Source organism: Bufo bufo, chromosome 1 (genome assembly GCF_905171765.1).
Source record: "Bufo bufo chromosome 1, aBufBuf1.1, whole genome shotgun sequence".
In the NCBI taxonomy this organism is placed as follows: domain Eukaryota; kingdom Metazoa; phylum Chordata; class Amphibia; order Anura; family Bufonidae; genus Bufo; species Bufo bufo.
Window position 1 is genome coordinate 419,047,790 of NC_053389.1, and position 17,190 is coordinate 419,064,979.

General features: G+C 43.2%; 1 protein-coding gene across 1 annotated transcript in view; it reads left to right on the top strand.

The window, feature by feature from the left end:
- The window catches only part of NEURL1B (neuralized E3 ubiquitin protein ligase 1B), a 61,979-nt gene that overhangs the window by 28,295 nt on the left and 16,494 nt on the right, over window positions 1-17,190 (top strand). Inside the window, 5 exon segments of the mRNA XM_040406376.1 lie at window positions 12,712-12,921; window positions 12,924-13,018; window positions 13,020-13,064; window positions 13,066-13,180; window positions 13,183-13,272. Of these exon segments, the coding sequence (XP_040262310.1) occupies window positions 12,712-12,921; window positions 12,924-13,018; window positions 13,020-13,064; window positions 13,066-13,180; window positions 13,183-13,272 (555 nt within the window).

Here is a 17,190-nt window from a genome sequence, read left to right on the forward strand (position 1 = left end):
TATCTGGAAAGCATGCCATTGCAATAGTTTATTTGAGCACTTACAAGTGTCATGTGTGACGGTGCAGGGATATGCATATCGCCTGGGAATGGAATTTGTGAGCAGACTAATACCTGCAATAGGTTACTTCTGGGGAGTTTTCCAGCATGACGAAGTCTGAATCACTAATTAGTTAGGATGGAGATGTAAGAACACAAACTACAGGTGAAACTTGAAAAATTTGAATATCGTGCGAAAGTCCATTTTTTTCAGTAATGCAAGTTAAAAGGAATTGCATTAATGCAATTTAAAATTAGAATTTTGTGAAAAGGTTCAATATTCTGGGCTCAAAGTGTCACACTCTAGTCAGCTAGATAATCCATACCCCCTGAGCAAAGGGTACCTCAAATTTGTGACTTTGGGGTTCTCATAAGCTGTAAGCCATAATCATCCAAATTATACCAAATAAAGGCTTGAAATATCTCGCTTTGCATGTAATGAGTCTATCACATATGTTAATTTCACCTTTTAAGTTGTATTACTGAAATAAATGAACTTTGCACGATATTCTAATTTTTCGAATTTCACCTGTATGTGCATTGTACTCCCTAACCTATAACTTCTATATTAGGCTACTTTCACACTCGCGTTTTGTGCGGATCCCTCATGGACGGATTATCTGTTCAGATAATACGACCGTCTGCATCCATTCAGAACGGATTCGTTTGTATTATCTTTAAGAGTACGTTCACATTTGCAGCAGAGTGATCCAGCAAGCAGTTCCGTCGCCGGAACTGCCTGCTGGACCTGTCAAGACGTATGCCAGCTGATGGCATTTGTAAGACTGATCAGGATCCTAATCCGTCTTACAAATGCATTGAAATGCCGGATCTTTCTTTCCGGTGTCGTCCGTAAAAACGGATCCAGCATTTATTTTTTTCACTTTTTTTTTCGGTCTGTGTATGCGGAAGGACGGATCCGGCATTGCGGTATTTTGCCGCATCTGGCACCAGTACATTCCTATCGAAAAAAATGTCATATCCAGCATTCGGCAAGTGTTCCGGATTTTTGGCCGGAGATTAAATCGTAGCATGCTGCTGTATTGTCTCCGTCCTGAACAGTCAAAAAGACTGAACTGAAGACATCCTGATGCATCGTGAACGGATTTCTCTCCATTCAGAATGCACGGGGATAAAACTGATCAGTTCTTTTCCAGTATAGAGCCCTAGGACGGAACTCAGTGCCGGAAAAGAATAACGCTAGTGTGAAAGTACCCTAACATAGCCAAGACGGATCTGTCTTGAACAACATAGAAAGTCAATGGAGGACGGATCCATTTTCTATTGTGCCAGATCGTGTAAGTGAAAACGGATCCGTTCTGAAACACAATATAAGTCAATGGAGGACGGATCCGTTTTCACTTACACGATCTGGCACAATAGAAAATGGATCCGTCCTCCATTGACTTTCTATGTTGTTCAAGACAGATCCGTCTTGGCTATGTTAGGGTACTTTCACACTAGCGTTATTCTTTTCCGGCACTGAGTTCCGTCCTAGGGCTCTATACTGGAAAAGAACTGATCAGTTTTATCCCCGTGCATTCTGAATGGAGAGAAATCCGTTCACGATGCATCAGGATGTCTTCAGTTCAGTCTTTTTGACTGTTCAGGACGGAGATAATACAGCAGCATGCTACGATTTTATCTCCGGCCAAAAATACGGAACACTTGCCCGAATGCTGGATATTGCATTTTTTTCGATAGGAATGCTCAGTTTCATCAGACGGACACCAAAGTGTAATGGAGACGAACTGGAGGCAAAATGATGCATTCTGAGAGGATCCTTTTCCATTCAGAATTCATTGGAATGCAAACTGATCCATTTTGGACCGCTTGTGAGAGCCCTGAACAGATCTAACAAACTGAAAGCCAAAACGCCAGTGTGAAAGTAGCCTTACATCCTCATTTCAAAAGAGGACACTTATGTCATTTCTAGCCTTAGGCCTCCTGCACACGAACGTGTGCGCTCCGTGGCCGTATTGTGGACTGCATTTACGGATCCGCAGTACACGGGCGTCGTTCCCTGGGCATTCCGCATCGTAGATGCGGACCCATTCACTTGAATGGGTCCGCAAATCCGGAAATGCGGAACGGAACCTTACGGAAGCACTATGGAGTGCTTCTGTGGGGTTTCGGTCCATACTTCCGTTCTGCAAAAAGATAGAACATGTTCTATCTTTTTGCGGAATGGGCAGATCGCGGACCCATTAAAGTGAATGGGTCCGTGATCCGCTGCGGCTGCCCCACAGTTGGTGTTTGTGCATTGCGGGCCGCAGCACGGCCACGGGGCGCACACGTTCGTGTGCAAGAGGCCTTATCTGGCAGTCCAGTGTCTACTGCAGTGATTGCCTGAATTTCAGTGCACAGCCTGTGCCTACAGTGCCATTCTATTCAGCCCCTAACCATGCTGGAACCTGTCCTGAATGTGCCACATAGTAATGGCCCTTTGTTTTATTGCAGCCCTTGGCAGTGGTATAAAGATTTATGGCCCCTGATCTAGGGAGAAGCCAGTAGCTGTGGATGTGAAGGTGGCCTAATGTGAAAAGTATGCTGAAGCCCTCGTAACTGGGGTTCATCATAACTCTATGGAGAACTAATTGGTTCCAAAGCCCCAAAATGTCACCCCAACATAAGACAATGAAGATTAAAGAAAAATATGCAGTTAACCAAGATGGATAAAGCAGGTGCTTACATATAACCTCCAGAAGAAGCTGCTGCGAGCTGTAAATGACTATCTATGATGAGGTCAGGGGCTTCTTCAGGGTCCTTTATGATGTGCACACAGGTACCAGAAGAATAGCATGGCGCTGCCATGTACATAGGAGCATCTCATCCTGAGACGGGTTGTATGACTGTGTTCTTTACAAGCATGGGCTATCACATTTATAGACCTTATTACCTGTATGTACTGATAGTAACAAAACAGACAGCTGTTTTTGGTGACAACTACTGTTGGCAATTTTCCTAGAATCTAAAAACCAAGAGTATATCTTGCCCTTCAGTTATTACCAGTAAACACTGGAAAATATTCATTAGTTAAAGGACTTTAGTCCCGTGGCGGACAACTTGTCGTATTACTGTTATTTTGCATCTGCACACAGTTCATTTCTTTCCAACCTGAAAGATGTTGTCTTCTAAATCCTGGTACGTGATCACAGCATACTTGGACAACCAGTAGGATGTTACGAGAAATAGTTTGTCTTCTCTTAATGATATCTCTTGATGTGTCTGGCAAGAACAAGTGAATTTCCTACTTTCTACTGTAATATAATGCCAATGAGATTTTCTGAATGCAAATGCAGTTTTTTATATACAAGGTGACCAACTGGTTGGAGTAGACAGTGTTTTATATGAAATAATAGAGATCGCTCTAGTTATAGAAAGCTCCACCGGTAAGATGTGTGGGAGCACATTAACCTCTGCACTTGGGACACCTTGGAAGACTAACTCCTGAAACATGGCCTATAGATACATTACAGGGAAAGATTGGTTTGTCCCTTTCTGCTATCCCCTAAATGTTCTGTAATCTGGGTACATGATACTTGGTTGGCAGATTGTTATGAACAATGGAACATTTTATGTAAGAGGGTTATCACCACAAGGTATAAGAAGGTAAAAATGGAAGCATTCAGCACCTACCTGAGTGCCTGGTTCGGGTCACACACCCGCAGCTGAAGTAGATTCTTGAGACAATTCTTCTTGAGAAGGAATTTACATGGTTATTGGAGACAAATGGCAAGGTAAATTACAGAATAGGTCAAAAAGACAGGCAGACTGGTATGCAAGGTGTAGTATGGTCTAATGGTAACAGGATGACACAGACATAGCTTAATATGCCACAGTCCACTGCGGTACATTCACTTCAATGGTTCACAGATATCAATACATTATTATTCATATACATGATAACATCAAAACTTTCATATGCATAAGAGACACTGCCCCTCTTGGTATACTTGGAGTAAATCAAGAATTACTATCACGTTCAGCATATAAATACCTAATATATCCCCTAAAAGCCATCAAACAATAACCTTCCTCCTTCTGTCATACTTGCTAAAAGAATACAGTGCCTTGAAAAAGCATTCATACCCCTTGAATGTTGCCACATTTTATTTTTTCCACATTACACCCACCAACTTTAATGTATTTTATTGGTATTTTATGTGATAGACCAACAGAAAGTGGCAAGTATATGTAAAGAGAAAAGAAAATGATACTTGGTTTTCAAATCTTTTCTAAATAAAATCTGGGAAGGGAGTTTCCCTAGCAGCACTGTAATTGAGCATTGCTAAGGGCTCGCAGTCCTCCAAAATGTTGGTTGGAGGAGGTGGCCAAGATGTTGGGCTCGTTTTCTTCATTAATTAGAATCTACCTACGTAACCAGTGATATTTCTTATTTTTTTAAATGAAATAAAGATATGAAGGTGTTTTATCTATATGACATAATGACTCCCTAAGCCACAGTATGACTTTTATCTTTGAAGTCCACATGATTGAGTTTGATGGTGCTAAGGAAAGTCCGTCTTCTGAGCGCTGAAGATGCCTTTGTGTAACTTAGAGGCAGGCTTCTGGCCTGCCTCCTTGTATGTCCACTATTGGGGTTCAGCGAATTGGGTTTGGATTGCTGTGTCTGACCCGATTCTTTTAAAAACGGTTAAGAATATCAGCCCCGTCCCACTGTAAAATGTGTTGCTTCTGCTGACTTGCGTCGTCTCGCCTCTATCATGTGTCACTTCATTTATTCACATAAGTTACTGTATCAAAATATGAAGCTGAACTCTGCTTCATTAATGAAGCACAAAGTATAGTTCGGCTTCGTATTTCGATACAGTAATTTATGCTAATAAACAAAGTAACACGTGATGGAGGCGAGACGAAGTCTCATGATATTTGCTGAATCTTCGGAAAGACCTCCAAGAAGGCTATACATTTTACAGTAGGATGGAGCTGATATTCTTAACGCAGTAAGAATCTGGTTTGGATACAGCAATCCGAACCCTATCCACTATCTTTGCTGGTCCCGGTCTAACTCTCCGGCTAGTTTAGTGGTCCTAGTTTAGTGGTCTTTTCACAGAAAACATTGGGCATTAGGACTGCCAGCCACTGCCCGCTCATGTCTTCTAAGTGCTAAGAGACACACTGGGAAGATTGAGAGGAGTAGGGCTGCTGTGTTGTGGCCTGGCAGTAAGTATGCTATTTTAGTGTATACGCTCTTTACTGTGCCTGGTAACTAAGAGAGAAGCACAGGGAAAGCTAAACTGGCAGAGCTTGCTGACAGCAAGGCAGTTGGGTAGGGACATAGCTCATGTAGGGCACATATAGGGAGGCAGGGGCTTTGGTAGTGACAAGATGCAGGCTACATGTAGCAATAGTTTTGTGTGCAAGTGCTTGATGCACATAGCAGTGTCTGAATTATACACCTTCTTTTTGAGAACCTATTATTATTATTAGGCTAATTTCACACTGTCCGCATCCGTTGCTCTATTGTGTGGCCCTGCAATAAAGAGAACATTTCCTATAATGGGCCGCCTGTTCCACAAATTGTAGTTTTGGGGATGTGCAATTTGCGAACCGCAAAACACGGCGCTGTTGTGTGAATGCGTCCTAAAGAAAATGTGTCACCAAAAATGTTTTCTGCCAGTTAAAATCATATAGCGACCCTTTGTTTGTTTTTTGTTTTAATCTAATCTGTTTTTATTTTCTAATTGTAGATTTTTTTAAATTCCCTAAACATTATTATGGGCCGGCCATCTTGCCTGAACTGTTCTTAACAGCATTTAGAAAGTATTAAAAAATTGCTTTACGGCAGCCCCATGGGCCATAGACACAATGATCAGGAGGGGACCTCATTGACTGCTATAGGAGAGTTTTCTAGGCATGTTCTGTCACCTGTGCAGAAGTCATTGTATAAGGAAAGAATAGATAAGCTCTGACAATCACCTATTGTGAATGGTGGATCCTGTCTTATCTATCATTCTAATCCTGCCTGTAATGATATCACCTCTGTATACAGATGAGCAGGTAACTGCAGTAAAGTGATTTGTACAGACCAAGAAGCGGCTTTGTGGCTAGTGAGAAAACTGCAGGATTTTATGTATTTCGTTGTTTTTTTTTTATACAGATATTGACCGGCAAAATTAAACCTATCACCAAAATTCTTTAAAAATATTTTTAAAAAAATAGGTCCTTTTTCTGATGACACATTTCCTTTTAAGGTTGGAGTTTTGGCTTGTAAAAGGTTTGTGCATTGCATTGTTTTGTAGATATGGGTGATGCACATCATTTTTACTCCCTAGAGGATTTAGTTAAACTCATTGCCTTGAGGTTATTGTAATAAACACTGCCAACATGGTGAAGCTGTCTGATAGCGAGAGGGAGCGCCCCATTTGGAACCCATCTTGCCGTGGCTGAATTAATTTCTTCTGTTTTTCCTTCTGCACATATCTTCTCTTGAACAATACTCTGCTTTGTTTGTCTGTGTCTTCAGGGGCTGATTAGTTGGGAACGTACACAAATATTCACTTACTCATTCCTTCCTTTTCCACATTGCTGCCCCGTATTCTTGGGGAGGCCCCCTAGGAATCACAGCAGAGCTTGCAGCCGGGAGGGGCTCGATTGCCTGTAACTTAATATAAAAAAGGTGATGAAAAAAACACATTTTATTTCCAATTATATTTTCTGTCTAAGTAAGCACTTAATGGCTAACATAACTACAAGCATATGCTGTGTATCTCTGCATTTCACAAAGGTTGACAACTGTAGGAAATACTATGCTATAGCAATCAGTTGGTTGAGGGTTATATAGGTTTCTGTATAGTACAGAGCATTATACATTTATATAGTACAGGGCTGTGGCAGTCGCTATCCAGTTGTCAATTCCCATTTATACAGTTTTTGTCCGTCCTATTTTACGATTTGTCCTATTCCAGCATTTTCACTGATCTGACACCAGTACCCTTTCCCATTGTATCGGTCTTCATAGCGTATACTCTCATGACACCCTGACTTCCATAGTATGTTCAATGGGTCAGATTCACTGAACCTGTATGGTATTTAGACAGTTTAAAGTTGTGCTAAAATGTGTCAAGTGCTCATGCTGGACGATACATTTTAGTGAATCTTTAAACAGTTTTATCTTACCTTAAATCAGTTTAGCTGGCTTATTTTGTGTGAACTTTTAAGCCATGCCACTTGTTTACAGAGGCACAGAAGTGTCAAAACTTACCCATACATCAGTCTTGATCTCCCTGCACTGGCACGAGATGTACATAATTTCTAAAGACACACATGCCTCTTAATAAATCGGGCTCTTCTCTGCCCTGCTGTGGCATAGACTTCCGCTATAACTTAAGCCACTTCTTGGCGAAAGCTATAGTAAATCCATGGGGTCATGCAAAGCGCCAACCCCTCTGCCAAGCCCTGCCCCTTTCTCTCCACTTCGGAAAGGGCCAAGAAGCTTAAAAAGTTCCAAATTATGGTGCACATATGGCAATAGTGGCCCTTAGTAAATGTCCCTCAATAAATGTGGTGCAAAGCATCGTTTTTTGGCACCAATTGAGCTAAAATGTTGATGCCTTAACTAAGTAAATCTGCACCAATATCTTTTGATTGTCTGTTTTTGCAGACCTCAGCTTGCATCATTAATTACTGTGTGCCAGCCAGTCATCATCTGTAGCTTTTTTTTTCAGGTTGTGTACATATATTCTTGAGAAAAAGCTAGATTGGGTGTTATGCCTCCCAGCTGATATATGCCAGTTTCTTGGGAACATCACTCTACCATGTGGCTGCTCGCTTTTTGTTAACTCCATAAAATATAGATTTTTCAGAACATCCCTATTTGTAGGCATTGTACAGCTCTGCACTTTGTAAACTGTGATGAGGCTACATTGCTCACTGGAGTGCCCAGGCCTATTTAGACTGCTGGTGTCTGACCTCCTCTGGTCTTATATTGATGACCTCTCCTGAGGGTAGATCGTCAATGTTGTACTCCTGGAAAGCCTAAGAATATGCACCTTCTATATGTGTTCTGTATTTGCCTGGCCTGAAGATCATTGTACCTATAGGCTAGTTGTCCTCAGAAAGCTGCTTCTTTGGACAAGTGCCCTGAACAAAGGACATTGTAATTGTAAGTTTTGTATAGCCACTGAAGAATTCAATGAAATGTATCTGTATAGTGCCAGATGCTGTCTGCACTTCTCCAGATTTCTCTGTCCACCTCACTGAGGTGGACACACGTGTTCTGTTCCACACACACTCCCCTTGAGCTGCCAGCATGAAATAAACCTAGGAGAACAATGAATAGGGACATCTCTGGATCCATGTGAGGTACAGGTCTGGCTGGTTCTGTTGTTGTTCTAAACAGATTGTCATGTACTATATGATGTCTGATTTTATTTTTTTATTATTATTTATGACCTTAATTCTGGGAGAACACATTTTAACCACCTTTGCCCCTGGCTGTGTACCCCTTTTTCCCTAGCACAGTGACCTCAAGCAGACCTACAATCCTATCCGCATTTACTTGAAATGATAATGACGGCTTATGTTTTGTGTTTGAAGTCTGGAAGTTCTACATCATGTCTATGGTGGCTTTATGAAACGTACAATTATGTTACATGACTGCCAGTCATCTCCTAATCGGAGGAGTGTCTTGTGTACTGTATATTGTTTCGTAATGGCACAGTTGCTCAAGCACTGCACTATAAATAGCATCAGTCTTAAGGTGGATGAGCAAAGATGGAGCATGTGAAAATATATATATATATATATATATATATATATATATATATATATATATATATATATATTACAGCCTGTCTTGAGCCTTCATAATTGTTCATGCACCACATTGTATATCATATACCGCCATTCATGCGAGGGAGACTTGTTATTTACTCACCGCCTTTTCTCTAGTATGGAAAGAAACCATAATTATCCCTTAGAATAAATGGCTTACTTTTTGTTTTCTTGGTGGTAGTTTAATCAGAGGTGTTTTACAGTACTCTATGTAATAATTGTCAAGCTACAAAATGGCTGCCCTTTTTGATGCTGTTCATTGGGGGTTTGTCAAAAATTCCCATTCTAGTAAAATTATTCATTATCATTGCTTACAGTGCAGCTAGCCATACACAATACAATTTGATTTTAAAAGGGTTTTCTGAGATTTAAATACTGATGACTTATCCTCATCAGTATCTGATCGGTGGTGGACTGGCACCCAGGACCCCCACCGATCAGCTGTTTGAAAAGGCACTAGCGCTCCTGTGAGCACCGCTGCCTTCTCCATGCTCACAAAGCACAGCGCCGTACGTTGTATAGCGGCTGTGCTTGGTATCGCAGCTCAGTCCCATTCACTTCTATGGGGCTGAGCTGCTCCTAGGCAACGTGACCGATCAATGTGTCTTCAGTTAGCCTAGGCAAAGCTGGAAGAGCACCCCTGCCTTTTCAATCAGCAGGGGTCCCAGTGTCGGACCCCCACAATCAGATACTGATGACGTATCCTGAGGATAGGTCATCAGTATTTAAGGCTCGAAAAACCTCAACTTTTTACCACAACCTATATATATAAAGGGGTTAATCTCCTGTCCTTGTTACAGGGCGTTACCAAAAATATGTACAAGCACCCCAAACAATGTAACGCCACCACAACACTCTCAAGATTAAAAATATTAATCACATGATAAAAAATATAAGACGTTGGAGCCAGACACACACCTACATACAAAGAGGTTTTAATATTCGAAAATATACTGAATTGCAAAGTGATGAAATGCACCAAGGGAACGAAACTATCGGCCCCAAAGCAGAAATATACAAGGCAATACTACCCTACAAAAAAAATCCTGGTATAGGTTAATACAGACCACAGATGTTTCACAGTCCTTCTTCTGGAGAATAACCTTGCATCTATTCCACCCCAAAATATATACCAGTCTGTACCAATCAAAGGGGTTTCCACTAGGGCTGAAACGATTCATCGATTTAATCGATGTAATCGAGACAAAAAAATCCTTGATGCAGTTTTTCTGCATCGAGGATTCGTTTAAATCACATGACCACGGAGCGTGAGTGAATTAAGCTTCTCACTCAACGCTCTGTGGTCTCCTATCGTCAGCGCGCTGCAGTACCTTGCGTTCACACATCGTCAGCGCGCTGGCTGACGCTGTGTGTGACGTCAGGTACCCAGTGCATGCTGGGATGAAAACGCGTCTCCTGCGGACTCCGTGTGTTGCGCACTCTGCACTGAAAGGTAAGTATAAAGTTAGCGGGGGGGGGGGGGGGGGGGGGGGGGGGGGGGGGGGGGGGGGGGGGGGGGGGGGGGGGGGGGGGGGGGGGGGGGGGGGGGGGGGGGGGGGGGGGGGGGGGGGGGGGGGGGGGGTGGGGCTGGTAAATTGGTGGCACCTGTGATTTGGCATGGGCTGGGGAAAACGGGGGCACCTGTGATTTGGCATGGGGAAATGTGGGCAGCTGTGGTTTGGCATGTATAAAGTTATTGGCGTTAGAGGGGTTAATGGGAGCACCTATGATTTGCCATGTATAAAAGTATTGGGGGAGGGGAAGAGGGGGTTAATGGGGGCACCTGTGATTATGCACTTGGAAGGTTGATCTGGGGGAGTGGGGGACATGGTGGATGGCATGGAGGCACTGGGAAAGGGGGACATCATGGCAATCTGGATTGGAGGGGCTGATTGCAGTGCCATTATGGGGGCACTGGGGAACATGGCATGGAGGGGCTGCTGACTGATTGGCACTGGGAAAGGGGGACATTTTTTATAAAGAATGTTTTTCTTAATGGATTACTCGATTAATCGTAAAAAATAATCGATAGAATACTCTATTACTTAAATAATCGTTTACTGCAGCCCTAGTTTTCCACCACACATACAGGGGGATATTTGAAGTCAGATTTGCTCAAGTCTGTGTTGGAGTACTTTATGCCCACATTTATCAATTTTCATGTTACTTTATAACTTTGTCTCATTCTTAAACCTAAAAGCTTCTCCAGTTTTCAAATTCCACCCTCCTACTGGAGTAAAATTATGACTTTTCTGAGACTTTTTGAAAACTGAGTGGTGTTAAAAACTCACAAAAACTTTTTGCACAAAGCCCTATTTTGAGACTTTTTGAAGCCAGAATTCAGGGAGTGAAGGCATGATAAATTTTGAAATTATTGAATTCGACACCTCAGGAGAGCCAGCTCTGGTGTGTGTATAGAAAAAAACTGAGGCAATCCGAAATGGAAAACCTGCAAGCTTTAGGTTACATGATGACTGAGGCACCTCCCTGTGCTTCCAGTTTATGTAGTTCTGTCATCCAGGTAGGCGTCCGTGGAATACAGAATTACAGCTGAATGATGGAGAGCATGTAATTGTAGTAAGGAGTGCAGAGAACCTGCCTATAGTTATCTTATCAGCACAGTCACATAGCTGATAAGTGAACAAAGGCGGAAAAAAGAAAATGCCACCATTTCTACAAGACTGCCATAATGTGACTTTCTCTTCTGAATTGGTAGGCGCTTGGGGAATATATAGTGCATCCTGTAGTTTAGATATTGTAGGACAACTGAGATGTGATGCCGTTGTGCGTGCCTCACCTTCAGGCTAGACATTTTTAGAATCTGGGAGTGCTAAATATACCGGTCACAATGATTGCCACCATGTGGTCCGCTCCGTCCTTGCATGTGACAGCAGAGACTAAGGCTTCCTGATAATGGGAGAACACAGCTGTTCTCAGAAGATGTCTGGCAGCGCTCTCACCTCCTCCTGCCTGAATGTACATGGTAATGTGGGGATCGGAGTCGATAACTGCCTCATGTTATTGCTCCACATTCTGGAGCTTGTGTCAAGTTGTGCAACTTCTCGTCTTTGCTGCCATTCCTGTTGTCTGTGTTTTTTCATTTTTTATTCTGAACTTCAGATGAACTTTTTATAGAACTGAGAGGTTTTTTTTTCTGGCTATTTACTTGACATTATAGAATGACCGAAGGATTGCTGATTAAATAATTTCCAGGTCATGGGAGACTATCAATGTTTGTTTAATTTATGTATGAAGCGCTGTAAAAGTGAGTTCTGTGCTCCATTTCATGTCGGTAGTTTGTGGAAATGATACTCCTCAGCTTCTGTAATAGCACAGCTGTTGACCATTGTTGTACCAGATAAAAGGGTATAACATTTCCAACACGAGGGCCCCAGGAAGGAAGGAAAAAGGCTAGAGGAAACAGCACGTAAGTTCCAATGGGATGAATTTACATTACCTGTCGACTTTTACATTTCAGTCAGACAGCGGGCCTAGGATTGGAAACAAATTCCTATATCATAAAGGAAATGGCTGCTGCATATTTCCATAACAAATGAGCAGCCCTGATCTCCAGTAATCCCAGCTTCCCTCCAAAGAATGCTCTAGAGAGACGTCTTATTTTCCACTTTTTTACTTTATGAAGTAAACAAAAAAAGCCTCTAGGTGAACGCGGCAAATTGCAGGAGGACCATGTAACAGAAGGAAGTGCTGATGCCTTATCAATTATGAGAATCTGCTAGTTGGCATCTATGAAGTATCTATCACGTGTTAACATTTCACAGTTACTACATTGGATTGTTACAGCCACATGTCCACTGTAATATCTCAGGAATTATTAAATAAACTATTTTACCTTTTTCTCTTTCTTCTGCAGATACAAGCCATCACAACCGTCAAGTGGCGAACAGACCCTGTTACACCTTACTCCACTGCGGTCAAGAGAGGAGACTCGTTCTGTCCCGTACAGAGTCTCCACGCTTTCACTGCCAAACAAAAGGCAAAAATATCAGACTGGACACTAATGGAAGAAAAGCCATCCGGCGCAATAGCTTTTGTAATGGGATCACTTTTACGAGTCGACCTATCATCTGTATGAGAAGGTCCGCTTGAAGCTGGTGTCTGTGCACCACGGGTGGAGCGGGGCTCTGCGCTTTGGATTCACAATTCATGACCCGGCCGCAGATGAAACCCGAAGACATACCCAAATATGCATGCCCTGATCTTGTTTACCCGGCCTGGGTATTGGGCGAAGGCTTTACCGGAGAGGTTTGCTCAAAGGGACAATATTTTGGCATTTTGGGTTGACCGCCAAGGGAGAGTATTCTACAGTGTCAATGACGAGGAGCTATTCTATTTCATTGTGGAGTTAAAGTATCCAGTCCTCTATGGGCTTTGATTGATGTCTATGGAATCACCCAAGAAGTACAAATACTAGGTAACTTCTTTTTTTGTTCCCTTTCACTTGTATTAATCTAGTGTTTGAGACATCACATATTTTATGTAATGCTTTTAGTTGCTACCACAATTAACCTTACACTTTGCCTACAGACACCCAGTCAGGAACTGACTTTGACCGGAGTGTAGATTTGTATATGAAAATACCAATCTGAGTGGTTACTATAGAGCAATTTCTCTACTTGCTATACACAAGGCCCTATTTGTTCTTTGCATCAAAAAAGCAGAGTCACTTTTCCTATTGCGAAAGTAGTTTTACGCCAGGTTAACAGGAATCATATTTAGCCAGGTATTGGCAGTCCCTATCCCGCTCTGAAGAGGAAGTCCTGACACAAGTCCTACCACTACAGCTGCAGTGCTGTCTTTGGTGTGTTAAAACGGGATTTGAAATACACAGTTGATCAATTAATTCCTCACCTCAAAAGGGTTCTCCATTTGCAGCAATTAGGGGTACGCCACACTTGTCTGCTTTCCTGATGCAGTTTTGGAGACTGGAAAGATGGATGGAAAGATTTGTACCTCTCCCTTGATTTGGGCCCACTAGTGGTTTGGGCTTACAAATACTGTTAAAACCGATACCGACTGTGTGAAAGTGGTCTTTGTGACTTCTTCTGGCATTCTGCAGTTTTTACATTTCTAACCTATGACTTCTGTAGCTCTTTCTAGGACTTTTGCAGTTGGGATCTGGCGGCTGTGCTGGCTATGTCCGTCACAGATTTGTATTTTGTCCCTGTTCTCTTCAGGAAAAAATAAGTTCATATCTTCAAATCATTGTTCTGGTCTCAGAGTTCATTATTTCTTTCATTCTGTGTAGTTGGGCACCATTCACATGACCTATTTGTCATCTCTTTACTATGTATGCCTGAAAGATCCCAGATTACACAATATATGTCCATAAAGTCCTTCATCTAACCAGTAAACATTAGCATATCGAATAAGAGGACAGAATAGCATAGACTAAGGCCTCATGCACATGACCGTTGTGTGCATCCGTGGCCGTTGTACTGTTTTCCGTTTTTTTTTCGCGGACCCATTGAAATTCAATGGGTCCGTTGGAAAAAAACGGAAAATGCAACCGTTTTGCAGCCGCACTTCAGTAATCCGTGTTTCCCTGTCTGTCAAAAAAATATGAGCTGTCCTATTTTTTTGACGGACAACGGTTCACGACCCATTCAAGTCAATGGGTCCGTGAAAGAACACGGATGCACACAAGATTGGCATCCGTGTCCGTGATCCTGTGGCCGTAGGTTACTTTCATACAGACGGATCCGAAGATCCGTCTGCATAAAATCTTTTTCAGAGATGAGTTTTCACTTCGTGAAAACTCATATCCGACAGTATATTCTATCACAGAGACGTTCCCATAGTGATGGGGACGCTTCTAGTTGAATATACTGAAATGTACATGACTGCTGCCTGGCAGCACCCGATCTCTTACAGGGGGCTGTGATCTGCACAATTAACCCCTCAGGTGCTGCACCTGAGGGGTTAATTGTGCATATCATAGCCCCCTATAAGAGATCAGGGGCGGCCAGGGGGCAGACCCCCCCTCCGCAGTTTTAATTTCATTGGTGGCCAGTGCGGCCCCCTCCCTCTATTGTAATATCATTGGTGGCCAGTGTGCGGCGCCCCCCGCCCCCCTCTATTGTATTAATATCATTGGTGGCCAGGGTGCGGCCTCCCCTACTCCTCCCCCCCCGCCCATCATTGGTGGCAGCGGAGATTCCGATCGGAGTCCCAGTTTAATCGCTCTGGGGCTCCGATCGGTAACTAGGCAACCAGGACGCTACTGCAGGCCTGGTTGCCATGGTTACTTAGCAATATTACAATATTAGAAGCATCATACTTACCTGCTGCGCTGGCTGTGTCCGGCCGGGAGCTCCTCCTACTGGTAAGTGACAGCGTCTGTGCGGCACATTGCTTAATGATCTGTCACTTACCAGTAGGAGGAGGCCGGGGAGGCCGCACACTGGCCACCAATGATAATACAATAGAGGGAGGGGGGGGCGCACACTGTCCACCATGATAATACAATAAAAGGGGGGGCCGGGGGGAGGGCCGCACACAGGCCACTAATGATATTAATACAATAGAGGGGGGGGCGCACACTGGCCACCAATGATATTACAATAGAGGGGGGGGGGGGCGGGGGGCCGCACTGGCCACCAATGAAATTAAAACTGGGGAGGGAGGGGGGTCTGCCCCCTGCTGCCTGGCAGCCCCTGATCTCTATAGGGGGCTATGATATGCACAATTAACCCCTCAGGTGCAGCACCTGAGGGGTTACTTGTGCCATATCGCAGCCCCCTGTAAGAGATCGGGTGCTGCCAGGCAGCCAGGGGGCAGTCATGTACACAGTTCGTAGTATATTCTAACTAGAAGCGTCCCCATCACTATGGGAACGCCTCTGTGTTAGAATATACTGTCGGATATGAGTTTCACGATCTAAACTCCTATCCGACAGTATATTCTATCATAGAGGCGTTCCCATGGTGATGGGGACGCTTCAAGTTAAAATATACCATCGGATTGGAGAAACTCTGATCCGATGGTATAATAGGGACTCCTGACTTTACATGAAAGTCAATGGGGGACGGATCCGTTTGCAATTTGCACCATATTGTGTCAACGTCAAACGGATCCGTCCCCATTGACTTGCATTGTAAGTCAGGACGGATCCGTTTGGCTCCGCACGGCCAGGCGGACACCAAAACGACTTTTTTTTTTCATGTTCGTGGATCCTCCAAAAATCAAGGAAGACCTACGGACGGAAAAACGGAACGTGGTGCATGAGGCCTAGCCAGTAAAAATATTGTACCTGCATTGTATGATTTATAAACCTAGATTGGAGCCTATGGTTTGTGTGCCACTGTATAACATATTAGAATGTATGCGTCATTTACGTTAATACATGACAATAATAAACTATGGGTACCAGATGCCATGCAGTGATAGGTCACTCATAGGCTATAATAGCACCCATTCATTTACATTAAATAGTGTAGGTGGCTCACCTTGTCTGAATGATGATGATGATGATAGTAGGTGCTCGAGTCTTACTGATGTCCGATACCAGATTAATAACATATACACTAATTGAAACTGGTTAGACCAGCACTCGCTCTCTAATGAGTAATGAATGCAGAATGCGGAGTATAATAGGACCAACCCCTCTGTCTGTTGGATCAAACCCCACCCTATTATAAAACTAACCCCTCTATGTTTGTGCAGTTGTTAAAGGGGTTTGTCCCATCTCAGACAATGGGGGCATATCGCTGGGCTCTGCTATTTCCGTATGCCCCATAGAAATGAATGGGGAGCAGGGGCCACTCGTGCACAGTGTGCTCCCATTGACTTCTATGGGAGCAGCACTTGGTGGTGGATGGACCCCGGAAATCTGGGGTCCTCCAGTCACAGCGCTCCACGCTTTGTTCTCGTTGTAGGTGGGGGTCCGCACCTATCAGACAATGGGGGCATATCCTAGCGATATGCCCCCATTGTCTGAGATGGGAATACCCCTTTAAAGTGGAACAATCCAATGATTCACTGAAATACAAAGGATAAAATATATCACAAAATGAAGTCTCCATCTTAGTTTGGCCTCTTTCCATCTCCGTTCTGTGCACACCTATATATGGAATCAGTTTTTTTTTTTTTTTATGTAGCCTTTCAATGTTTTAGTGACAGATCCGTTTATTTCTGTTTTGACAGAACGGTTGCAACCTGATGTGCAAATCAAAACTGATCCATTTAATTCTTCTGATATTGAGATTCTCTGCTGGAATTAACAACGCAAGTGTAAAAGTAGTTTCAAATAGACATTTGTAACATTGTAATCCAGTATCCCACATTGTCCGGGTATACAGTACTCTCGTGTGTCTCCCAGGATAATTATCCA